Source organism: Theropithecus gelada, chromosome 5, assembly GCF_003255815.1.
Source record: "Theropithecus gelada isolate Dixy chromosome 5, Tgel_1.0, whole genome shotgun sequence".
NCBI lineage: Eukaryota > Metazoa > Chordata > Mammalia > Primates > Cercopithecidae > Theropithecus > Theropithecus gelada.
The window spans coordinates 70,834,197-70,860,797 of NC_037672.1; the positions used below are offsets into that span (position 1 = coordinate 70,834,197).

Below are 26,601 nucleotides of genomic sequence, written 5' to 3' on the forward strand. Positions count from 1 at the left end.
AATATGAAAGAAAATACTGTAGTTTCCGTTTTCCTAAGAAACTTAGGCATCAAATTCGTATTAGTCAGTCTCAAGAGCATAAATGCGGGAAGTTGAGGTGGGGGTGGAGGCGCCAATCCTCTAACACCACATGGGCAGAAGAAACTTACTAAAGAAACTTGAGAAACAACATAATAGCCACACTATTCAAACTGTTCCAAGTGGCACAGGAGAATCACTTGCCCCGTACCTGGTGTTCAGTCTGCTTGAAGAATCACTCCAGAACATACAATACTGACTCTCTTTTTCCCAAGCCCACCACCCTCTGGTTCAAGTTTGGGGCTGGCACTAAATGCTTACCACATGGCACCGGTCAGGCCAGAATCTCCAAAACACAGATGAATTGTCTCTCAGGTGACTTTAAAGGGTGGGATTGATCACATGATTCACCTGCAAGTTTCATTTAACTTTGAATACTGCCTGGAACCCTGATTTTTTAAAAATCTCATTATAAATATTAATAATAACATATATCTGTGATGCCTTCATATAATTATTTTAATAAATATTAATTCAGCTTTGCCTTCCATCAAATAAATAGCATTATTCCCACTTACTGATAAGTCAGGAGACAGGAAAAGGGAATGCCTGCTGAAAGTATTATAGCACCAGATAAAATATAACTCTTCTTTAGTTTTTAACAGGCACTAGGAAATATCAACAAAAGAGATCCTTGAAGTTTTTTTAAGTAAAAAATGCTTGTCCATCTTTTCCTAACTGAAACTCATCCATGATTACCACTCTTAACATCTTCAGCTTAAACCCATTTTTCCTGCAACAATGGTATCATTATCCTTCTGTAATATCTATATCTTTACACTACAAGGTACAAGAAAGAATATTAAAGATGCTGCTGAATAGATTTATATAAATCTAGCAGCTTTCTTGAATTAGTCATTGGAAGGTGGTTAGTATTATATGGTAAAATGTTTATTTTTGATAAAGAGGTGCAGCTAACATAGGCACTTACTTTAAAATAAGACTTTTTTAAAACCAGGCAAGACCCATATTCAATCAGATTCTGATGGTCCAATGAAGTTCTTAAAATTACTTTCTGTGTTGAAGCAAAATGTAGAGATTGATGAAACTCTATAGAAAAGGTTTGGTGTTTCATTTTAAAAATGTAAGATCTATGAAATTCATGAATGTTATTATCTATAGAGACATATGTATGTCAACAGACACTTTCCCAGACCCGTAAAGCTCACCTTCTACTTCTTCTTCATCACACACGTGCTTGAGGAAGGAAGCCCCTCTGTCCAGGACAGCTTCATCCTCCATCCTATAGTAATAAAAAAGAAAAAAAGAATGCTCAGACTTCTCCTGGAGCGAGCCACTTGGAGCAGCCCAGCTTCTGGGCAGGTTAACCTGCAAGCTGTTGTTCATGTTAGCAGGGCAGAGTCACTCTTCTTCTGGTGTCTGCTACTGCTTCACGCAGCTCCTCTCATCTGGTGCTCGAGAATATGCCGGTCCCACATAGCTTCAGTTCTAACCTTGAGAGGGCACCCACATAGACAGGTAAGAGAAAATAATCCCAATCCTGTAGGCAGGATGTTGGGGGCTCTCTCCTTGAGGGTTTTAAATTTTTTTTAAAAAAGGATGAAAGCAAAAAAAAAAAAAAAAAATACCAAGAGAGGAAGTTTGGTGTGTCTGGAGTGCTCGTGATGATCGTTTGTGGAAATCCAGCTTCAGTGCTTAGCTCTTTAAACACCCACTGCATAAAATGTATACCCTCACACACACACACATGCACACCCACCCACACGCAGAGAGCGACAGGGAGTTAGGCTAGTGCACAGTGGGAGCCTAGCTTCCAGCCAGCCTCTTAATACCAGCACAGCCCAGTATTCTCTGTTGAGTGGCAAGCTTTGAGTCACATGTTGGCCTTACGGAAATCTGACATCTGAGGATTATCCAGCAACCCGGCTTCGGCAATACACACAGATACATGCCACCCATTCATTCATTTTCCACATTCTTATCACACATCTTTCTCTATGTATATCTGCCCTGTTAACTCTTCCCTGAAGGGCACAAAGTTCTTCATTTTGTAACCACATTATGCTGTCCTCCTGTCTCCTTACATAATAGGATCTACTCTGCAATTTCATATGCTAAATAAGACCTCAGAATCCATCCAAGGAATGACAGCGTTTTTAGGGCCTCCCGGTGCCAAACATGCTCCTAGTTTATAGAATGAGTTAAGGTTTATTTCTATACTCTGCAGCTCCTTTTCATTGCATTAACTTTGATATACAGAATTCCATGAGCTCTATTTATAGTGAAAGCAGAAAGAAATCCTGAATTGCTCAAATGCTGCTTGTGTAGTACCAGTCTAGAAACAAAGAACTTTCTCTGGGGACAGCTGCTCTATGTCATACCGTACATGAGCCCTGCCAGAGAACCAAATGTTCATTCTGTATTCTATTCGTCCAATTATATGCTCAGGCATTGAATATTGTAGGTCTGTTTTCCATATTGTCTGTATAACTTATTCTTGTGCTTCAGATATTTGTTATAATCTACACGGATGTGCATTGAATTCATATTTTTGTCCTTACTATTTTAGAAGCATATCCGTCTCACGAAGCAACCATCATAACATAAAGAGTCAGGAATTTGGTATCAGGTAGTCCCCGGTTTAAGAAATCTAGCTCATCACTTAATAGGTGTGCTACCTGGAGCAAAGTTTTTAGCTTTTTTGAGCCTCAGTTTTTCCATCTATAAAACTGGGGTAATAATATAAACCTTGCATTGATTCAACACAATAATATCAACCTTGCATTGAAGGCTTTGAGAGTCGAATTAGGTAACACACGTAAAAGCACACAGTGCAGAACTTAGCACATACTACATGTTTAATTACTGTAAGTTTCCTTCCTTTCTGTTTCCTTCCTTTTCACCCTGGCAATCTGTACATCATTTTCCTTCTCTATACTCAAACTAAAAATAATAATCTGAATGCAAGCAGGATATGGGTTGGCCATCAAGATTTTAGTGGAAAAGAAAATTCCTTGAAGATCTGAGGCCGGGCATGATCATGGCTCACACCTGTAATCCCGGCACCTGTAATCCCTTGGGAGGCCAAGGGAGGCAAGGCAGATCACTTGAGGTCAGGAGTTAGAGACCAACCTGGCTAACATGGTGAAACCCCGTCCCCACTAAAAATACAAAAATTAGCCGGGCACAGTGGCACATGCCTGTAATCCCAGCTACTCGGGAGACTGAGGCAGGAGAATAACTTGAACCCAGGAAGCAGAGGTTGCAGTGAGCCGAGATCGCACTACTGCACTCCAGCCTGGGCAAAAGAGTGAGACTCCATCTCAAAAAAAAAAAAAAAAAAGACTTAAGAAGTCATTTACCAACTTCTCTAAGCCTCTGGTTCCCATGAAAATTAAATGATATAGTATATTCACTGATTCAGCAAATATTTATTTAGTGACTGCTATGTTCCTCATACTCTTCAGAGAGAGGGAAACATATCTGTGAATCAGAGAGACAAAGTTCTCAAGCAATTAATAGTGAACAGATGAACCAAGTAATCTCAGATAGCATTAAGTACTTTGTGGAAAATAAAATGAGGCAGGGACTGCTTGGCATAGGGTGGTTCACATGAGGCTTCTGGATGACAACTGAGCAGAGACAAAAATGACAGGAAGGAATCAGTACTGTGAATATTTGCAGGTAATCTGTTCCAAGCAAAGGGAACAGCAAGTGCAAATGCTCTAAGGTAAAGACAAGTTTAGGATGTTCCAGGAACAGAAACAAAGTTAGTACAGCTGGACAGGGCCTGAAGGTCAACTTTTGGAGATGATACTGATTAGGGCCACAAAACCAGGGTAAGGAGTCAGAATTTTAGGTGTTATGGGAGCCACTGAAGAGTTTTAAAATGGAGAGTGACTTGACTGTTTTTCATTTTTAAAAGATCACCCTGAAAATGGACAGTAAGGGGACAAGAGAAATTAAGAAATCATCGCAGGAGCCAGGGGAAGGCTATGGGAGAAACAAATTATTGGGGAACAAATCAAGAGTTCTATTTAGCCACTTTAAGAATAAGATGCTTATTACACATGAAAAAGGAGCCATCGGGCATACAAGTAGATGTCTGAGTCTGGAGCTCAGAGGCTCAGGATTTGAGATAAAAATTAGGAAATCAATGAATAAAGCTGGTACCTGAAGCTATTACTAGATGAGATCATCCAGGAAGAAAATGTAAAAATCAAGGAGTGGACCCAAGACCAAGTGCTGAGGCATGCCAACATTTACCAGCAGAGCAGAGGAACAAAAACAGTCAATGAGGTAAGAGGAAATCCAGGCAAGAGTGATGTCAAGGAAGTGACCAAAGGAGGAGAGCACTGCTACCGAGGGGCTGAGAAAGATGGAAAGAGAGGTGTAAAAAGCACTTTAGTCATGATCACCAATATCTTCTGATTGCCAAATACAATTTTTACATACCACACACAGTAGCAGACACAGAGGAGGCATTCAATAGTTCTCTTTTCTCTTTCCTGCATTCATTCATTCAGTCAATATTTACTGGATACTACTACTATGCTCCAGGCACAAGCCAAGGCACTAGAGTTACAGTGAGCAAGACAAACAAGGTGCCTAATGCAATCACATCCACCTTCTCAAAGATTACCCTTAGCAATCCAGGCAAATAAGTTCAAAAGGCAAGAACCCATCCATTATACCTTTGTAGACACAGATAAGGATGACAGTTTAATGAGGAAATTTTCTTAAAAGACCGCAGAAGCACAACAAAATCCTGAAGCCCTGTGCTACTGCACGTACATTAATAGTGCCAGCTCCCCTTTAGAAAACAGAGTGGTTTAGCTCACATTAACTCTTTCCAGTCCTATCAGAACCAACCCTTTCCAGCCTATAGAGTCCAACACAATCTCATATGGAACATCATTTCTGCACCTCACTATAAATCAAACTGATCCTAAAGTCTTTTGTTGTCTTTTTTCAAATTTCTTAACTAAAATGTTTAGCCTTTGTGCCTAAGCCATTCCCAGAATTGCATGCAACAACCAAAGAAGTAAAAGAAGAAAAGCTGACACAGTTGCTCAGCCTGCTTTGAGTGGGAGGACTGCTTGAGGCCAGGAGTTCCAGACCAGTCTGGGCAACATAGCAAGACCCATCTCTGAAATTTTTTTTTCAAATTAGCTAGGTGCAGTGTTGTGCACCTGTAGTCCCAGCTACTTGGGAGACTGAGGTGGGAGGACTGCTTGAGCCCAGAAGTTCAAGGCTTCAGTGAGCTATGAGTAGGGCACTGCATTCCATCCTGGGTAACGCAGTGAATTCCCATCTCTAAAAGAAAAAAGAGAAACAGAAAGAAAGAAAATGAAAAGCAGCAACAACTGGAGGGGATAATAGAATAGTTCAGAAAAACCCTCTTCCTAGGCTAAGAAAACCATCCAGCCTAACTGAGGCACTGTCACTATGTTCCATCTGAGTTAGAGAGTGAGAATAATGATTGGTGCATTCCTTGGCTCTTTGATGCATATTTCACATTCCCTCCAAGACTATACATAGCAAGTAATTAGAAACTTCGTTCTTTCTGACAGACAATGCAGAGCATCTCAAAGCAGCCTCTTCCCTGCAGGAAGAAAAAAGGCATGAGTGAAGCAAACGGAAAATATAAAACCTGCACACCCACAGTGGCCTTTCCCCACAGCCGCCCTCAGTCCTCCTTAGAAGTCAGTCCAGCCTGGTGCACCTAGGCTTCTGCACAAAATACAGGAATTCAGCACATTTTCTTCATCTTTACACTACAAATGTCAACTATTTGGGCTTGTGTCCCTCCTCACCGCAAATCCTCTCAGCAGTTGCTTGCTATTATTAGTAAGACAGAGATATCTTTTAAAATAACCATCTGACCCAACTAGTTCCTCCTTCTATCAATAGGAAGAAATTAACTTCTCCAGTCCTTAATCAGGCCCTCAAACCCATTCTTAAAAGTTCCTTTCACACACCCTGCATTCGCTGAAAACAAAGAAGGGAAGAGCATGCTTCTAAAAAGCTCCCGGGTTGCTCACATCACCAGCATGAGGCAAAGTTCAGAATAGATTTGGAAGCTTCTCACCAGCATCACGGGGATAAGGGTCACACCAGTCAGTATAAAATCCACTCAGGGCCAATAATGCCTTCCCTCAGCCAGGCCTCTGACTGTACAAGTTATACCCTTTCTACGGAAGTCCACACCCAAAGCAAGGTTTTTCTTATTCTCCGTTATTCTGGGACACCAAAATGATTTAACTGTAACACATGTCAAATCCACTGCCAAATGGACCGGCTTTCACCAGCCGGTCCTAATCACTGAGCAGGCTCGTAAGGGTGACTTAAGCCCAGCATGAGAAACATTTGTGCAAAACTGTCAGCCATTGGGTCTTGAGCACCCATCTACATTCCACCCCTCTAAGTTCCCACCCCCAGAGCCCATGCCAACTGCCAACGTGCTCACCAGCTAGTCCACACAGCGCAAGCAGCTGCCACTCAGCCAGTCAGCACGTGGCAGACCGCCAGCACACAAGTTTCAGAATGCAAGCCTGCCCCGTCACAGTGCTGCTAAAGGTTGAAGGTCTTCGAGTGTGCTAGCCTTTAGATTCGCCTCACTTGCCCTCCCACCTCCCTTCTCCCATCCCTCCTCTGTTACGCCTCCCGCTGTAGCATTTCACTTGTCTCTATAGTAACAGCATCTGGTTTCAGGGTTAAAACTTTATACAGCACATTTCTCCTCCTAGCCTAAGCTTTTGCCAAAGGATGCAGCAGCAAAAAGCCTACTGCTTTACCGTGGAGCCACCTGTTTCCCTGCCACCCCAGGATTGCAGCTACTTTGTAAACTGTAGGATGAAAGCGACTGCAGTACTGAGCCCAGGGAAGGCGAAACAGAGCCTCCAACCTTGGCACACTAGCTGGTGTGTAGAGGATCCACTCCGGGGCTTGTATACCCAATCCCAGAGCTAGCCCGCTCTCTTCCACAGCCCGCTCTGCACTTAACGATGCTGCACATGGATCAAGTTCATAGCAGGGCTTTTTGATTGCATCCCAAAAGGCACCGGGGTTGGCACCCTAGAGAGCAGCAGGGCACCAGTGTTTAACATGCCCATACCAGAGTTTCATATCACTGTTTCTCTCCATGCATACAGCATAAAGTTTATTAGCTAATCTTGTATTTCAACTCATCCCACTTTATCCTCACCAGCTTGGTCTGTTTACAACATCCGGTGAACCCCATAATCTCTCACTTCACACAGCTTTCCCATGCATAGCCAATGTTTAAACAGTTCTTTACACACATGCCCAAACACACACCAAAGTGACGCACACAGGGGAGTGACAAACGCTAGCAAGTGAAGAGTTTTATTATTAGCCATTTTTGCCATGAAAACTAAGTGTATACAAAGGCCTTTACTTGAGGACTGAAGTCTCAGAGTTCAAAAGCAGGCTGTCCCTGTTACTTGGCTAATCTTGGATCAGATGAAAGATAAAAATCAGCATTTCACAGGTCTTTTTCAGGAGCTATACAGATTTTATAACAATCAGTACCGACATCTACAATTATACACTCATACACGCATTTCTGAGTTCTATTCCCTGTTCAAATCATGTTTAAGAAGTGGGGGACTATTTCCATTATAAACCATTTGCAAACGTGATTTTTTTTGTCATGATTCTAAACTTCACAGCATTTTATTGGTGCTTTTGTTGCTTTGTAAAATCTGCCATGCACATTTTCAACATACACATGATGAACAAGACACAATTCTCTAAGCCACAGGCGACAGGGAAGAGTAATCTCAGTGGCTGCAAAGTGCACTGCCATCTTTTGGCAACACGTGTTCACTACAGGGAACCGAAGGGCAAGAAAAAGCTGCAACCATTCCCTTTAAAACTTCACAGAGGCTCAAAGAAGGCCTTTCATTCCCACAGGAAGTAAGACAGAACACAGTTGCTGACTTAACTGTGCAGACAGCTGGAGCTCTGGACATCCACACTGGGGGAAAGGGACATCGGTGCAGCAAAACTCACAAGCATGACTGATGGCAGTGATGACTCCCAGAGATCAGCCGGCAACAAAGCGAAGTAAATCTCCTTCCCAGAGCTCAGGAGCACCCTAATCAGCCTGGAAATTTACACGGGCCCAGGGCCAGAGGGAAATAGGTGAGAGCCTCACACAAAATCAGACTGAAAACTGGATAAAAGGTGAAAATGCAACCCAGAGCAGGATCACGCCAAATCCAATTCTGGATTTATGAACTGTATTAAAAGTTCATTTGTACTCCTGGGCACTTATCCCAGAGAAATAAAAACTTACGTTCGCCCAAAAACCTGTACATGAATGTTTACAGCAGCTTTAAGTATAGTAGAAAACTCCCGAATTAATCCACATGTCTTTCAACAGGAGAGTGGTTAAACTATGGTACATCCATACCATGGAATACTGCTTAGCAAGAAACATGAACAAACTATTGATATACACGACAAATTGAATGAATCTCCAGGGGGTTATGCTGAGTGAGAAAAGCTCATCCCAAAAGGTTACAAACTATATTATACAATGTATATGGAGTGGCAAAATTTTAGAAATGAAGGACAGATTTAGAAGGACAGATTCATGTTTGCCAGGGGTTGAAGATGGAGGTATTTGTTGTTAACAAGGGCAACACGAGGGACCCCTGTGGTTGGCTCTATTCAGTATCTTCTCTGTGGATCAACACAGGTGATAAAATTGTATAGAACTTAATACAGACAGAGAAGAGAGAGAGAAATTCGTACACGTAAAACAGGAAATGTGAATAAAATTTGGAGAATTGTATCACTGCCAATAACCTGGTTATGATATTATACTACCGTTTTGTAAAATGTTAACCTTGGGAAAAACTGGCAAACTGGAGCTTTTCTGCACCAGTAACCTCTCTGTATAATTTCTCAAATATGCATTTGCATCTACAATTATCTCAATAAAATTTTCAATTTAAAAAAGCTCATTTGTAACTCTGTTTTTTAATTTCCCCTAGAAGCATTATTCTACACGGTGATCAGGTCCACCAACACAGATGCAGAATCAGGCAAAAATGAATACAAAATCCCAGATGCACACTTTGCTAAGTGCATAAGCTTAGAAAGTTAACTAACCTCTCTCACTTCAGTGTCTTTTAAAATGGGCTTATACCACTTCAGAAGTTAGTTTAGGGAATTAAATAATTTCCTAAATAAATCCAACCAGTTTTAGTTAAATCAAATATAAAGTTCATAGGGCCCAGAGAATAGAGTATTAATACTCCTAATCAGACCCAGAGGTCATGATTCTGTCTCATGAGCAAATGCATGGGATTTTTGACTGGGGAGACTACAGATCAACTGTCCCTCAAACTACTAGGATCAAACTCTCCCTTTCTATCTTCTCCATGCTAGGGCTAGGTCTCCTAAACTCTGTCATCAGATTGTTGATTGATTTCTGAAAGGCTGGAGCAGGCTCAGCAACAAAGGACAAGAAAGGAACTGACAGGAGGATGGAGACAGAGACTCTGGGGTGAGAAAAGGCTCGGAGGCCAGGGGAGGTGACCGATGAAGAGAGAAAGTGCTTGTGGGGAGGGTATGAAGTGCTGAAAGGAGGACTTCGTTCATGACTCCCCAGGACATTCCCTGACTTAGCCTGCACTCACACTCACAGGCTCCTTAATATTTTTAATGGACTATCTCATGTGCTTCCACAAAGACCCTGTGCTGCGTCTGACCAGAGTTCCGTTGTAGAATAGAGCAGTCTCCTTCCTATGTCAGAAACAAAGTACTTTGTCCTTCCAACATGTTCTCAGTGGTTTTACTGTTACAGACAGGAAAAAGAAGCTCCCTTCTAAACTCTTTTAGCTTTCAATCACCCTTCTTCAAGGCTTCTTGTGTGAAAATCACAAAGGTCCTAAGACGCGAATCAGGCCAGATGAAATGGCTAGGCCCCTCCATATGAGCCACCAGCACAAAGGATGGCGACCGGCATGTTCATCCTCTGTCCCCTCCTCCACACCACCATCAGCCAGACCCAAACCAGCAGCAGAGTAAGGAAAGAAGAGCAAAGAGAGGAAGGGATGATACCCCACAGGGCAATCACGGGAAAGGGAATATCTATGGCTGAAAACCCACCCTGCAAGGCAGCTTTTAGTCAAGGGATGCCCCAACATGCTCAGGTTTGACATGAGTGTAGGATGGCTGGATTCCCATCTGCCTTCTCACCAGTGCTTTTTCACTGGCCTCCCTGGATCTGAACTCATTCCCCTCTAATGCATCCATTTATAAAATGCACTTTGGTATCTCTCCTTTTAAAGAGCCTTCAGTGGTTCTTCATTACATGGAAGAGAAATCCAACTTGCTTAACATGAAACGTAAGCTCAGGTCCTACCATCCCCACGCCACACACCCTGAACCATCCGCCACACCTTCGTGTACATGCTATTTCCTCTAATTAAAATATCATCTTAGTTAACCCATTCTTCAAAACCCAACTGAAGATCCGACCTCTCCAAAAGCCTCTCTGCATTCTCAGACATACCCTTCCCTGAGCAGAGCTATGCTCCTTCCTCTGTTCTCCACTGACTTCCTGAATGTGCCTGCTTCCCACATAGCACGTTACAATGCATTGTCATTATAACTTATCATCACTCAACTGTACTTCAGCATGTCATGGCTCTTGTCCCCACCACATTATGAGCTCTTTCAGAGCAAATATTGTCTTTCTAAAGTTTTTCTACCTCTAGTGTCAAGCATAGTCACTATACAGAGTTAGTAGACTACGTGTAGTGTAACTATGTGTGGTGACTATGAATCAATCAATCAATCAATTGATTCACTATGAATCAATCAATCAATCGATTCACTGACTATGAATCAATCGATTAATCAGTCAATCAACCAGTTAGAAACAGGCACAGTGAGGGCACATACATGTTTGGTATTAAGTGGATCTCTAAGTCTAAAGGCCCTGAATGTGTATTTCAAACAACATAAACCCCATAAACAAGCAAATTTCCAATTACTTAGCCTATTATTCAACTGAAGAAACAGTGATGTGTTCCAAAGAAAGGGGGGAAAATGGCTATGCTATACTCCCTGAAGAGTGTTATGTTTATGGTTGAATTAAGGGATTTTTCAAGGATATTTTTAACTATATAATTTTCTCTTTATAGACCAACATTAGAACTTAACCCTCCACACAGACTATACCAATACTCTCACATGTGGAGGCCAAATTAAATTCAAATGGGAATTTCCCTTGTCTGCTAAAAAAAAAAAAAAAAAAAAAATTAAGAGGTACCTGGACCTGCCACATATTTGGTTCTAAATAAAAATTTGTTTCATGAACAGAAGAATGAATGAACTTAAAAATAAATCACACCATACACTACTTTAAATACCCAGAAGCAAAGCCTGATACAGTGGCATATGCCTAAAATCCCAGCTCCTAGGAAGGTTGAGGTGGGAAGACTGCTTGAGCCCAGGAGCTTTGAGGCTGCAGTGCATCACAATCATGCCTGTGAATATCCACTGCACTCCAGCCTCGGCAATATAGCGAGATCTATTTCTAAAAAAACTAATAAATGCCCAGAAGCAGCATGAAAGTTATAAGAAAGTTCAGTTTTGCTCATCAGGCCTGCAACTGAACAAATAAAACTCTGCAATGTGTTTAGGTAAATCTATAAAGAAGCTAGATGGCAGTTACCTGCAAATAAAACTGGGATTCAAAATGTCAATATAAACCTTAAGCCCTAGAAATTTTAGCTTAAGTTTACATTTATACACAGTCAATGATAAATTATTTGTAGTAATTAGTATGGCGATAGCACGGATAACTAAAATCCTCAGTTAATTCATATTCATTGTAGTCTGTGACTTTTGCACATTTACTGTGGATTTCACAGTGATCTCAGATCAGTCGCAGATTGGCAGGCAGATGGGGACTCAAGAGCAGGAGTTTTTTCCAGGACACAGGGCTGGGAGTCAGCTCCATGGCACCTGATCAGGTACAGTCCCTGACCTACCCACCTCTGACACACAGAACTGACACTGGAGAAGATGCCTTCTGAAATGGGTTTAGGCAAACCTTCCTACCTCTACCCAACGTGGCAACCACAGTGTTCACATCTCCCATCCTGAACTACCACTTGGCTGGCAGGGATGAGGCTCCTGAAATTTTATTAAGTTCTTGCTACAGGTCAGTCAGTGTGCTAAGCAACATACATGCATAATTTCCTTCTGGATGCCATCTTATTTTATCTGACTCAGTAACAGGGCAGAACTGAAGGTTCTAGCTAAAGGATGTCAATACCTATTACAATGTAGGAACTGAGATTAGGGACTTTCATTATCTATTAATTTTTTTTTTAAAAAAACAGTGTCTTGCTCTATTGCTCAGGCTGGAGTGCAGTGGTTCAATCTCAGCTCACTGCAACCTCCACCTCCCGGGTTCAAGCGATTCTCCTGCCTCAGCCTCCCAAGTAGCTGGGATTATAGGCACGCACCACCACGCTCAGCTAACTTTTGCATTTTTAGTAGAGATGGGGTTTCACCATGTTGGCCAGGCTGGTCTCCAACTCCTGACCTCAGGTGATCCACCCACCTAGGCCTCCCAAAGTGCTGGGGTTACAGGGGTGAGCCATCGCACCCGGCCCATTATCTATTAATTTTTTAAGTCACATTTTAAACACGTACTGCTTGCCAACTACTAAGCTGAATACTTTGTGATGATGATTTGATTCAATCTTCATAACAATGCCATGAGGTAGGGACTCTTCACACACCCACTTTAAAGTTCTAATTTTGAAGATAAGTAATTTGCCCAAAATCACACAGTACATATGATGAGAAGACCAGGCATGCAGACTAACTTAGCAGTCCACAATTTTAACCACTCTACTATACTCTTTCATAATTAACTAATCAATGCCCACCAAGGATTATCTTCAAGAACATTTTTCATAATGCTGAACTTACATATATTCCTTCTCATAATTTCAAATTACATCACTTACCTCTTTCTCCACTTCAGTGTGCCTACTGGCCAAATATTAGAGCATCCTGTAACAATCACCCCCAAATTAATATCTTTATTTTTATTTAGCAAACACTTAGGTAGTGCTTACTATGTCCTAGTTACTATTGTAATTGCTTTACAGATATTATTAACTCATTTAATACAACAATCCAATGAGGTTTGCACTGTTTTTATCACCATCATCTCTGAAACACAGACAGATTAAGTCACATGCCCAAAAAAATCACACGGCTATAACTGTTGATGTCAGGATTCAAACCCAGGAGGACTGGCTCCAAAATCTGTTCTCTTACCCACTCAATGTCAAGCTGCCTCTTTTTAGCCAGTTTGACTGATCTGTTAAAACTCTCCAAATATCTCAGGGAGTCTTGAACCCTGGCAGTTGAGGAACAAGAGCGGGAGGAGGAAGTCAGGACCGAGACCTACAGTGGGTCAGCGTTCGCAGGACCAGGTTGTGGATGAGATGGGGCTGTGAGGATTCAGGCTCTTGGGAAGGGACTGAGAGGATCAGGCTCAGAGAATAAGCGGCTGTGGGGACCCGGGTTCCAGACAGGACTTAGGGAACGGGGATGGATTGGAGTTCTCCAGTATCTGAGGGAAGTCGGTCTGGGAGGAACAAGATTGTGAGGACCCCCACTCCTAAGAGGAGAGGACTGGAAAGGAATGAGGTATGAAGACATGGGCTCCGGAGAGGTAAAAGCGGAGCAGTGAGGACCCAGGCTCCTAAGTGGCAGAAGGAGGACAGTGAAGACCCGGGCTCCTAAGGATTCAGAAATGGGACCACGAAGACTCAGGTTCCTGAGGGGCAGAAGCAGACTGAGAAAACCTGAGTTTTGGAAGGGAACAGAAGCGGGCAGTGAAGACGGGCTTCTGTGGGAACGGGATCTGGGCTTTGAGAATCCAAGTTCCTGAGTCTCGGAACAGGGCTGTGAAGACCCGAGCTCCTAAAAGCGTTGGATCTAAGTGACCATGGATGTGAGATCACCCTACCAAGGAAAGGGAAAGGGTGGCCTACTTGGCTTTGGGCAGGCTTTTCTTGTGTCGGATACTCAATCTAGGAGGCCCACATGCAAGCATCTTCATTTTCTGCTTTATTCTTGGGAATCAGATGTAAAGTTAAAAATAGTTTGAACTCAGTTATACACTTGATAAGTTCTTTAAATCCCATTCCACTCAACCCTGATTGAGCACAGAGCTCAGCATCTCAAATAAAAGAATGTCAGTGCAAAACAAAAACAAAAATAAAAACTCTAGGAACCTGGGATCACAAATATTAGACAGACCCTTAGTGAAAGAGTAGAAACACTAAATAATTAAAGAGTATACAGACCCTTGACATTCATGAACATCCCCTCCCCAGGCCCATTTTGCAAATTCCCCAATTCATAAGTACCACACAGCATCTAATTTCCATTTGCCAGCTCAGTCTGGGCTCACCACTTGGCCACATGTTTCTCCACCAAAGCACAAACCCACTACATGGTATAACCTTCTCGGGCTGCTAGCAAATAGTTGAAATCACAATTGTTAAATTCACACATGCCAAGGAACTACTGTATCAAAAGCCAGAAGAGTGCATCACTCACCACGTGGGCTGCACTACTAAGCAGAAAAACAACTTTTATCTCATAAACTTTATGAGCACAGTTCACTATTACAAAAACATTGAAGACATTTCTCTAGTCTGTGTTCCCTTATTAAAATGTCTCTTTCCACAATGCTGTTCAAAGTTTATCCTTCGTTTTCCCCAAGAAATCTCTCTGTGTACACTTGTGATCTAATTTTCCAAAGTTTAACTCATTTACTCATTCATTTATTCAATTTATTGAGTGTCTGCTACGACCAGGCATTATTCTAGGCACTAAGGATAAATCCATGGTGGGAAATAGACAATACACAAACTTTCAAAATCAACTGCACAATGTGTTAAAAGTTGATACTGCAATGGAAAAATGTAAGCAAGGAAGAGATTTAGGGAATGCTGGTTAAACTGGAGAGTAGCGCAGTTTTAAATAGGTAGTTAAGAAAGGCCTCAACGAGTGATAGTTGAGCAAAGATTGAAAAGGATAAGATAGTGAGACTTGCAGTTATGTTGAGAGAACAGCAAATGCAAAGGCCTTGAGGCAGGAAATAGCCTGGAAGATTACTGGAATATCAAGGAGGCCAGTAGCTGGTGCAGAGTAAGCCAGGAGGGCTGGAGATAAAATCAGAGAGATGAAGGTAAAGGAGAGGCAGGCTGCTTTGGGTTTGGGAGGCTACTGTATGAAGGGCTTTGGTGTTTACTCTGAACAACTAGAAAGCCACTGTAGGGTCTAAGCAATAGAGTGATACTTCCTCAAGTTTATAGTCTTTACCTAAGTCTTTGTCATTAGATAAACATTTCCATTAAGGTACTTCCTGAAACCTACTCAGAAGGTCTTTCTGGGGCTAGTGTAGCACAGAGGTTACAGGCGGGGTCTGCTGGGTCAGAATCCTACATCACCATGTCGGAACTTGACCCAATGCTCTGCAGATCCAAAAGTGAATTGACACACCTTAGGAGACTTCATCCCAAGGGTTCAGAGCCTTGACATTGACTTCTGCCTTGTGAAGGTGCTGAGCAGTGTTTCAGTGCTCATGACAAAGGCCAATCTGCATTAACTTGTTAATATAATCTTTATCAACTTCTGCCAAACTAGCTCCAAAGTTCATGACTCAAGTTGTTGCCACTTGAATCCTCGCCTACCTAAATCTGCCCCAGGGATGGCAACACGTAGTGTTAGAATATGCCAAAGCAGATGATTAATATGTGGATATCATGAGAATAGCATACAGCTTATTGTTGGTGTTTTTTTTTTAACACCCATAATTCAAATTGACACTTTAAATAATAAAGGAATACATTTAAAGTTGTTTTAAACTATGAGTTTTCTGATTCCACGGTTACACCGACTGCACTTTGGGGGAAAACGCCCTGAGCTTGGCATCCTTTGCCATAGAACGACATCCCATGTTTGGTTCTAGCCGCTTGTGTGTACAGAGAGGAGTGGTCCACATTGTGGAAGGATGTTACATCCCAATTTAAAAACAGTCTCCTTCATAGTGAAAAGCAGTAAGGTGATCCTCAAAGAGTTAAAAGCAGAACTATCTACCATTCAACCCAGCAATCCCATTACTGGGTATATACCCAGAGGAATATAAATCATTCTACCATAAAGACACATGCACATGAATGTTCACTGCAGCACTATTCACAATATCAAAGACATGGAATCAACCTAAATGCCCATTAGTGACAGACTGGATAAAGAAAATGTGGTACCAATATACCACGGAATGCTATGCAGCCATTAAAAAGAACAAGATCATGTCTTTTGCAGGAACACAGATGCAGCTGGAGGCTATTATCCTCAGCAAATTAACGCAGGAACAGAAAAACGAATACTGCATGTTCTCACTTTTAAGTGGGAGCTAAATGATAAGAACTTACGAACACAAAGAAGCAAACAACAAACACTGGGGTCTACTTTAGCGGGAAGGGTGGAAGGAGGGAGAGGAACAGAAAAGATAACTATTGGGTACTGGGCTTAATACATGGGTGATGAAATAATACGTGCAACAAACTCCCACAACATGCGTTTACCTATGTAACAAACCTTCACATGTACCCCCAAACCTAAAATAAAAGTTAAAAACATGAAAAAATAAAATAAAAACATTCTCCTTAACTCAGAGAGAAAAAAGGACACCCATAAGACATAATTATCTAATGTGACACGTGAGTTGAGATACTAATGCAAACAAATCAACCATCTAAAAAACTATTTTGAGACAAGGAAGCTTGCATGTTAATTGGGTATTAGACGGTACAAAGGAATTATTATTAATTGTATTAGGTATGATAATAGTGGTGAGGTTATACATATTTTTAATATCTTTACAGGCATACGTCAGAGATGTTGCAGGTTCGGTTCCACTCCACCACAATAAAACAAATATCACAATAAAGCGAGTCACATGAAATTTCTGTTTCCCAATGCATATAAAAGTTATTATTATTATTGTTTTTTTTTTTTTTTTTGAGACGGAGTCTCTCTCTGTCGCCCAAGCTGGAATGCAGTGGTGCAATCTCGGCTCACTGCAAGCTCCACCTCCTGGGTTCGTGCCATTCTCCTGCCTCAGCCTTCCGAGTAGCTGGGACTACAGGTGCCCACCACCACGCCCGGCTAATTTTTTGTATTTTTAATAGAGACGGGGTTTCACCGTGTTAGCCAGGATGGTCTCGGTCTCCTGACCTCGTGATCCTCCCACCTCGGCCTCCCAAAGTGCTGGGATTACAGGCATGAGCCACCGCGCCCGACCTTTAAGTTATGTTTATACTACACTGTTGTCTATTGTGTGCAATAGCATTATGTCTAAAAAATGCACATACCTTAATTTCAAAATTCTGTATTGCTAAAAAATGCTAACAACCACCAGAGCTTTCACCAAGTTGTAATCTTTTTGCTGGTGGAAGGTCTGGCCTCAATTCTGATGGACAATAAAGTTTGCCTCATCAATTGATTCTTCCTTTCACAAAGTATTTCTCTGTTGTATGTACTGCTGTTGAATAGCATTTTACCCACAGTAGAACTTTTTCCAAAATTGGAGTCAATCCTCTCAAACCGTGCTGCTACTTTATTGACTAGGTTTACATAATACTCTAAATCCTAATCCCTTGTTGTCGTGTCAACAATGTTCACAGCATCTTCACCAGGAGCAGACTCTATCTCAAGAAATCACTTTCTTTGCTCATCCATGAGAAGTTCCCCATCCATTCAAGTTTGTCATGAGGTTGTAACAATTCAGTCACTTCTTCAGGCTCCACTTCTAATTCCAGTTCTCTTGCTATGTCCATCACCTCTGCAGTTACTTTCTCCACCGAAGTCTTGAACTCTCAAAATCACCCACGAGGATTAGAATCAACTTCCTTCTGTTTCTGTTGATATTTTGGCATCCTCCCATGAATCATAAATGTTTTTAATGGCATCTAGAATGGTAAATCCTTTCCAGAAGGTTTTCGATTTACTTTGCCCAGATCCATCAGAGAAATCACTATTTATGACAGCTATTGCTTTACAAAATGTATTTTTAAATAATAAGACTTTTAAGTCGAAATTACTCCTTGATCCATGAGCTGCAGAATGAAAGTTATTTTAGCATACATAAAAACTACATTCATCTCCTTGAACCTCTTTATCAGAGCTTTTGGGTAACCAGGCACACTATCAATAAGCAGCAAAATTTTGAAAGTAGGTCTCAACAGTGAGCTTAAAATATTCAGTAAATCATGCTATAAACAGATGTGCTATCATCTAGGCTGTGCTGTTCCATCTTCAGAGCACAGGCAGAGTAGATTTAGCATAAATCTTAAGGGTTGTTTTCACTTTCTTATTATTGGTGTATTCACTGGAATAGCACTTCTAATTTTCTTCAAGCACTTTTCCTTTGCATTCACAACTTAACTAACGATTGGGACAAGAGGCCTAACTCTTGACCTGTCTTGGCTTTTGAGATGCCTTCCTCGCTAACCTTAATCATTTCTAGCTTTTGACTTAAAGTGAGAGGCGTGCTACTCTTCCTTTCATTTGAATACTTAGAGGCTCTTGTGATGTCTCTGCAGAAAAGTGAGCTTCCCTGTGATCCTAGAAGAATAAAAACTCACCAAAAACTAATACAGTCCCTTGTATTACTAGACATTGATGGGATACAAGGGAAAAGAAGAAGGATGTTCCCAGTGACAGCATATTCCCTTCTTGCCAAACACAGGATACCTATTTTTCCCAAGGAAGTAATATTACATTTGTTGATTAGGTTCCAAGGCCAACTCACAAAGTTCAATTTGCTGAAAATGTGGCCAAATTATAGAAATAATAATAAAATTTAATATAATAAGGGCTTTATATAAATTATTTAAACTTGACTACTAGTCAATGAAATAGCTGCTATTATCATCATCTCCCTTTTACAGATGATAAAACTGAGATTTAAAGATGCAAGCAAGTTGTCAAGGTCACACAGCTACTAAGTGATACAACCCATATAGATTATTAGTTCACAACACCAAAATTACTAATAATATTAGAGTGCTAATAGTACTGTTTTAGGTATATTATGGGTGAAATAGGCTTGTATGGATTTGAGTGGGTCTGGAACACTAAGTATCATTCTAATATTGCTTTCTAGAGTTAAATACATTTTGAGTTTCAAACAACTAAATAATAAACATAAAGTGATGGCATTCCAAAATTAAGTTGGAAGCAGCACATGTATTTGTTTAGAAAGGTCATCAAACAAATGACTAAAATTAGAGCATAAATACCAGTATTACCTCTAATACGTAATCACAAATAAAATTAACCACAACCAGTTGAGACAAACCAACTCTAAAAAGAAATTACATACACATGTTGTCTAAGGTAACTTTTTGCGTTTGCTTTTCTCATTATCTCAAAACTCAGTTATTTGGATAAACACAGACACCTAAAGACCAAAGTAAAACATCACTCACTTCTTAAAGAGCTGTACAGTATCATGACATCTCCTTTCTGGAGATTTGGGACTTGCTTATGAACTATTACCTACTTGGATCACTTTACAAGCCACTTGTAAAAAAGAAATAATTATTCCTTCTTATAAATATCAGAAGAAAAGTCCTACTGCCAAGAAAAGTCCCATTTCCCATTTTCTTAGGAAAAGTTAAGATCACTTTCCCTACACTCTCCATTTGTTTTAACTTTCACAGTCCCCCCAGCTCACTAGCTTCAGGCAAAGCCAAAAAGGAAGAAAAGCCAAAAGCAGTTCATGTCAGACTGTCACTACCACATTCCAGCCTTGATGAAGACCTCAGAGACTGTTTTGTAAGTCTTCCTGCCTCTGCTTCCAGTTCTATAAAAACCAACAGTCAATCAGGAAATGCCAGCTAAGTACATATGATGCCACTCTTATACCAAATAGAAGTGATGACCAGCTGAGAGTTTCCTATTTCTGTTACAGTCACAGAATCATTTTTGTTTACAATGGTCTTTGAAAAGCAACCATATAATAAGCATCTACAGATAAAAACTACTTGCTAAGCTACATAAATGCCATTTTGTTGTTGGTTTGCTTTTTTGTTTTTTGAGATGGAGTCTCACTTTGTTGCCCAGGCTGGAGTGCAGTGGCATGATCTCAGCTCATGACAACCTCCACCTCCCAGGTTCAAGCAATTGTCCTGTCTCAGCCTCCCAAGTAGCTGGGACTACAGGCACGCGCCACCACCCCTCAGCTAATTTTTTGTATTTTTAGTAGGCTGGTCTTGAACTCCTGACCTCAGGTGATCCGCCCACCTCAGCCTCCCAAAGTGCTGGGATTACAGGCGTGAGCCACCACGCCTGGCCCATAAATGTCATTTTGTTAGTACCCAAATCATTTATTGCTCCATTATACTACTGATTTGCACTGTTTTATCATTAGAGCTGACAGCTCATTCATTAGTAGAAACATATTATTCAGTCTCAGTAAGGATTAAATTGCTTTAAAAAAAAAAAAACTTTAATGTCAAAGCAAATCTAAAGTGGTATTTCTTGCTCAATTCTTATTCTCCCAATCTTGTCCTACTCACACAGTTTCTTTAAAACAAAATTAGTAAAGAATTTTTATAAAGTGAATATAATTCAAGTTACCAACTCTCTAAGTCTCAATGTTCTCATCTGAAAAATGGGCTTAGTAATACCCACATTGTTCAGTTGTGGGGAAGCTATGGGATAATGGGATAACGGACACAAAAGCACCCTGCGTGGTAGGTACTTAGCATAAAGCGGGTAGACAAGGCACATAGCTAGTATTGTTATGCACCACGTCCTTAATTTCTCCCAGACAGGCATAAGTTCATAAAGGTCAAATTGCTACCACCTGGCACAAGTTCATGAAGGTCACATTACTAGCAACTGGCGGAGAGAGAATTCAAACCCAGCTCTGTCTGACTATAATGCTCTATGCCACGCTACCTCCTCAGCATGGAGCAGGAGGGATAACCAGATAGTCTTCCAAAGCCTCTTCTAAGCTTATTAGCCCCAAGGTGGAAGCCAAGAATAAAGGATAAGTGGAGCTTTCCTCTTTTGAACCTTATGTAAAGTGCAGGGAATCAAGGAAAGAAATCATCAAGCATGTGCCTCTTGATATATCAGAGGTCAAATTTCTCAACTTGTTGATAATACTCAGAGGACTAACTGGGCACATGGCTGAGGCATGGAAATGGGCCAGCGGGGCATTTTTTAAAAGGTGGTCACCCTGGGGAACACAGACCTGTTTGTGTAATGTTTTTGACAAGAATAAAACTTAAAAATGACCCCAAATGCCAATTTTAAAAAATCAGAATAAAAGAAACATTAAAAATAGAAGTGACAGAGGAATGAAAGCAAGAAAAAAAATGTATTTCGGTTAACACATCTTTGGTAAGAACTAATTTTCTGAAATGAATGGTTTCTTAAAACAGAAATGATGGCTGGGCGTGGTGGCTCACACCTGTAATCCCAGCAAGTTGGGAGGGATGGATCACTTGAGGCCAGGAGTTCAAGACCAGCCCGGCCAACATGGTGAAACCCCATCTCTACTAAAAATACAAAAGTTAGCCAGCCATTGTGGTACATGCCTGTAATCCCAGCTACTTGGGAGGCTGAGGCAGAAGAATTGCTTGAATCAGGGCTGGGGGCAGAGGTTGCAATTAGCCAAGATCGCGCCACTGCACTCCAACCTGGGCGACAGAGTAAGATTCCATCTAAAAAATAAAAATAAAAAAAAAATAGAAATGACAAAGTTGGTAGACAAGCAATAATAATTTCTTTTGTTTGGTAAAACAACTGACTCTGTACAATGCGTTACGGAATTATCAATAATGATAATTATGCGTATCATTTGTTGAGCACCCACTGTTCGCTAGCCCCTTTGGGACGGTTCACTTGTGATCTTCACAGCGATGCACACGCCCAGTAGTTACCAGCAGCTCCACTTTACATAGGACGAAACACAATCCCATAACCATAAAGGTAATGTCCTAAGGTAACAGAGTCTAAGAGGGAAGAGATGGAAATTCACACTTAGATCTGTCTGACTCTAAAACCCATGCTCTCCTTACTGAACGTGAAAGTGCCCGGCACAGGGTTCATTTGCCACTGCCACCCTCCCTATAAACCTGGGAAAGGAATGAGGTGGATGGAGGATCAGACTATTCCTGGAGGATCAGTGGAAGATCATCACCTTCTCCTCAAGAATCAAATGAATAGTGCTTGAAATGGTGAAACCGAGAGCAGAGTATTATTTGAAATGGGTGCTATCATGACAATAAGGTGTTTTGAAAGCATAACCATCTGCACCTTGGACAGGACCAGAACACAAAGTTCTTAGTAAAACAAAACAAGAAAAAAGCAGTCAGGAGCAAATTAATAAATTCAGGGGGAAAAAAAAACCGGTTGTGGTGTTTTAGTCTACCCTGTACTACCAACAAGATTGAGGAGAGGACAGGAGGATGGACTAAATGACATTTGTGATCCAACATACGTGATACCATTGTAATAGCATAGGGTGTTCCTTTGAAGATACTCTAAGAGTTACACACAATTTGTTTATTCTCTCAGCATGCCTAGTTGTTAATAAGAAGATAAGTAATATGTTGACTCTGGGTTAGAGATCAGATAATTCAGACAAAACGTCCTACGCACATTAGGAAATCACAGCAAAAGCAAAATCATAACCCAAGCTTCCAGTATAGAATGCATAAAGCTGCATAATTGCATAAAGCTACTACTGCATCAACTGTGAATCCTCATGGTTCCAAACCAGGGTTGGAGTAAGTTTCAAGTGGGTGGAGCTGACCCTTACTCCTGGGAGCTGCCAGGCAGGGCCAGGCAGAGCCCAAGCCCCAGGCCACTTACCGCCAGTCAAAAGATGTCTAGACTGTTTACCTAGTGTACCGTGCAAATATTATTATTTACTGAGCACTGTGTGACGTGAAAAAGATTCAGAAACATTAGTAAATAAATCCATTATTTCACCAACTTTCTTTTTTTGCTCAGATCACGTGGTTTATTGAATCAATTTAAGTACACAGCAAAAAATAAACACAGAATTCAACAAAACCAAAACAAAAACCCACAAGAGCAAAGATATGGGATAGGTTTATGCACGTAGGATAGGGGACAAGTGGTGGCGGGACCACATCCCTGACTTCTGTGTTATATACAAGGGTCCTATGTCCTATCTCTCTGCCCCATCAACCTTCCCCATGATGATGCGTTTATGGAAAACAGAATTGAGATCACCAACTTTCTTGATCAGGAAATGCTAACGTGGACCTGGAAATCCTAGAAAATCCACAATGTAACTGAAGTTGCTTCAATAATCATTCCCTTTCAAACCTCTTCCCTCCCTAGGGGGCCATTAGCCAGCATCATCCTAGGCTAAGGAAGACACACTTCTGAAGTGCTGTATACAGGGCTGTGTAAACCAAGTTAGGAGGCCACAGCTGAGAGCACTTCTACACCCCTCAGTACAGGATCAGTTCATGCCAAAGGTGTGGCCTGTGCACAGTTCAGTTCTCCACACAAAACCCCAGTACATCTGGGTACCTAGGGGTCATGTCAAGAAAAATGATTGAGATACTAGTGGCCGGCACAAAATATTGCGAGGGAGCAGCCTGAGTGGGGCGTAGAGAAGAGGGAGTGTCTTGTCAGCTCAGGCTGCTATAACAGAACACCATAGACTAGGTGGCTTAAAGAACACACATTTATTTCTCACAATTCTGAAGACTTGGAAGTCCAAGATCCAGGTGCTAGCTGATTCAATTCCTGGTGAGACCTTACTTGCTGGTTTGCGGAAAGCCACTTTCTTACCATGTCCTCTCATGGCCAAAAGAGAGATCATCTCTCTCATGTCTCTTCTTATAGGGGCACTAATCCCATTGATGAGGGCTCCACCCTCATAACCTAATTACCTCCTGAAGGTCTTACTTCCAAAAATCATCATATTGGAAATTAGGGCTTCAACTTATGACTCTGGGTGGGGGTCGGGGTGGATATAGACATTCAATCCGTTTCAGGGAGATTTTCTTCTCACCTTTTCATCTTTTACTCAATACAGTAAGGTGCACAATCATAATGACAGCCACAGAAATGACTCTTAATAAAGAGCAATTACTATGCCATGAAAACTCAGTACTCCAGTAAGACCAAATTGTGTGCTAACAAAAGAGGCCCCTGCTTTCAAGTCCACCAGCCTGGAAGCACAGCTTTCTTTCTTGTGTTTTAGTCCCAAAAACAAGAACAGAGGCTTCCCTATGTCTGCTTTACCAGCTCCTTGTAACATGTCAAGAGTGGCACTCACAAGCCAATACTTTATGAGGTAAAATCCAGGATTACTTCTAGTAATGACAATAAAGGAAGGGACAAACAGATGCAAATCAGCAACACCCTGTATGCAGGAAAATACAGAATTAGTATTGATGAGTTATCATCAGGTCTTATGCAGTCATGCGTTGGTAATTGACAGGAAATGTTTCAAGAAATGCATCGTTTGTCAATTTTGTCATGGTGTGAACATCAGAGAGGTTCTCACACAAACCTAGATGGTACAGCCTATTACACACCTAGGCTATGTGGTATAACCTATTGCTCCTAAACTGCAAACCCGTACAGCACATTACTGTACTGAATACTGTAGGCAATTATAATACAATAGTAAGTACTTGTGTATTTAAACATAGAAAATATACAGTAAAAATACAATAATATAAATTTATGGTACTGCTGTCATATATGTAGTCTGTCACTGACCAAAATGTCGTTATGCAACGCATGACTGTATTTACTTCTCTCACCTTTGTACACTTTCCCCCAGCACCAGAGGAGCTTCAGCCTCATGGTAATCACTCTGCTCAGCTCCCTAGTACCTACCCCATCCCAGTTTATTTAATGTGACCTGGCCTACCCAAAACTACACCTCTTACCCTATTCACACACACACGTGCACAGACACAAATGTGTGCACACAGGAAATGTCACTGCCACTGTGGAATATGGGCCACCTCATCTCATTCATCTAGTCTCAACCTCTGCCTTACACTTTCATGTCCCATGGTTCGCCAACCCCACTGTGCCTCTGTACTGTAGATTCCAACTCTGGTCTTAGTGACCATCTGGCTTTTCTCATTTCTGGTGAGCCCCTCTGACAGCAGGTCAGCACTGGTATTCAACCTCTGCTCCCAGCAAGGGCAACCCCCACCTTCTGCCCAGCTCCGGAGGACTGGGCCTCTTCCTGGCTACTCTCCCAGTCAGACATAATTCTGCCTAGATCCATTCCTGATCCTGAGGATTCAACACAGGATGGTGACTACATTAAAACTAACCCCGAATCTAACCAAGTGAGAAACCTAAGCTCAGTGCACAGCCCATTAGAGAAAAAAGCCAGAGGGTTCCAAACCCCAGAATAGTAACAATAGAGATAAAGAACTCAAAATTTTAGGGGAAAATTAGATAATTTTAAAATTAGACCTAAATTATGCTTTCAGACAGAAGACAGAAAGCTGGAATGACTCTTTGAGGGCAGACACACTTGTACAAGCCAAGGCTGGAAGGTTAGATTTTCTTAGATGGCATCTAAGTTGTCTTCATACACAACCAGTAAGACATCCTGACAGTTGGCTGGCTTCCTTGGTGAGGGAGCACTGCAGTCATCGCATCCATGAATTTGGTTGTAAATCTTACAAATTCTTAGGTAACTCTAAAACAAGTTCCTGGTTTTTAGTGTCTAAGTCTCCTTAGCTGCAAGAGTCAAAGCTCATTTCTGCACAACTCCAGGTCCGAGAGTCATCACCGTGTGGCTCTGATAAGGTCCATAAAGCATTATAAGCTCTTCACAAAAAAAAAAAAAAAAAAAAAACAGATAAATTCAAGTGACACTATTACTAATGTGTTTACTCTCAACTTATGGGGGACATGACTTTAAATTGCCAAATGTTCCATCTTCTTAGCAATAGAGATTTGTGAAAAATCTGTCCACCAAATTAGGGCAGAGCTCCAACTCTCCTGGGTTTTGCTCAGATTCGTTGGGGAGCTGTTAAACGTTTTTAAAACTTCAGGATGCAAGAACATTAAGATCACTGCTAAAAACTGGTACATTCTCAATTAAGATGGACAGAAATTTATTGTTAGTAGTTTGTGTTACAGACCCAAAGGATCCTTCTACCTCCTGGTAAAAAACGAACTCATGATGTGAGTTATCATATACCATTTTGATATTTTAATTTTGCAAATTATTTGGAGTTTCACAGGTAATATATAAAAAACTTCTCTGTGTTAAATAAAGCATGGTGATGACAGATCTAAATTTACAGAATACAGAATCATAGGAGAATCACTATGTCTTTATATTGTTAAAAGCAAATAAAAGATAAATCTTTTCTGAATCACTGCCCAAAGCCTAAAATCTGTAGGAGTAAGTAAAGGAAAAGATGGAAGGTA

The 26,601-nt window shown here is 41.2% G+C and overlaps 1 protein-coding gene across 5 annotated transcripts in view; it reads right to left on the reverse strand.

Moving 5' to 3' along the window:
* The window catches only part of SLC4A4 (solute carrier family 4 member 4), a 385,984-nt gene that overhangs the window by 331,476 nt on the left and 27,907 nt on the right, over nt 1–26,601 (reverse strand). For 3 of the 5 annotated variants that reach the window (XM_025386057.1, XM_025386055.1, XM_025386056.1), the window contains exon 2: nt 1,248–1,321. In XM_025386057.1, the coding sequence (XP_025241842.1) occupies nt 1,248–1,320 (73 nt within the window). In that variant the 5' untranslated portion in view covers nt 1,321. Of the gene's footprint in view, nt 1–1,247; nt 1,865–26,601 lie in introns of those variants that run through there. The other 2 variants (XM_025386053.1, XM_025386054.1) reach the window with 1 other exon arrangement.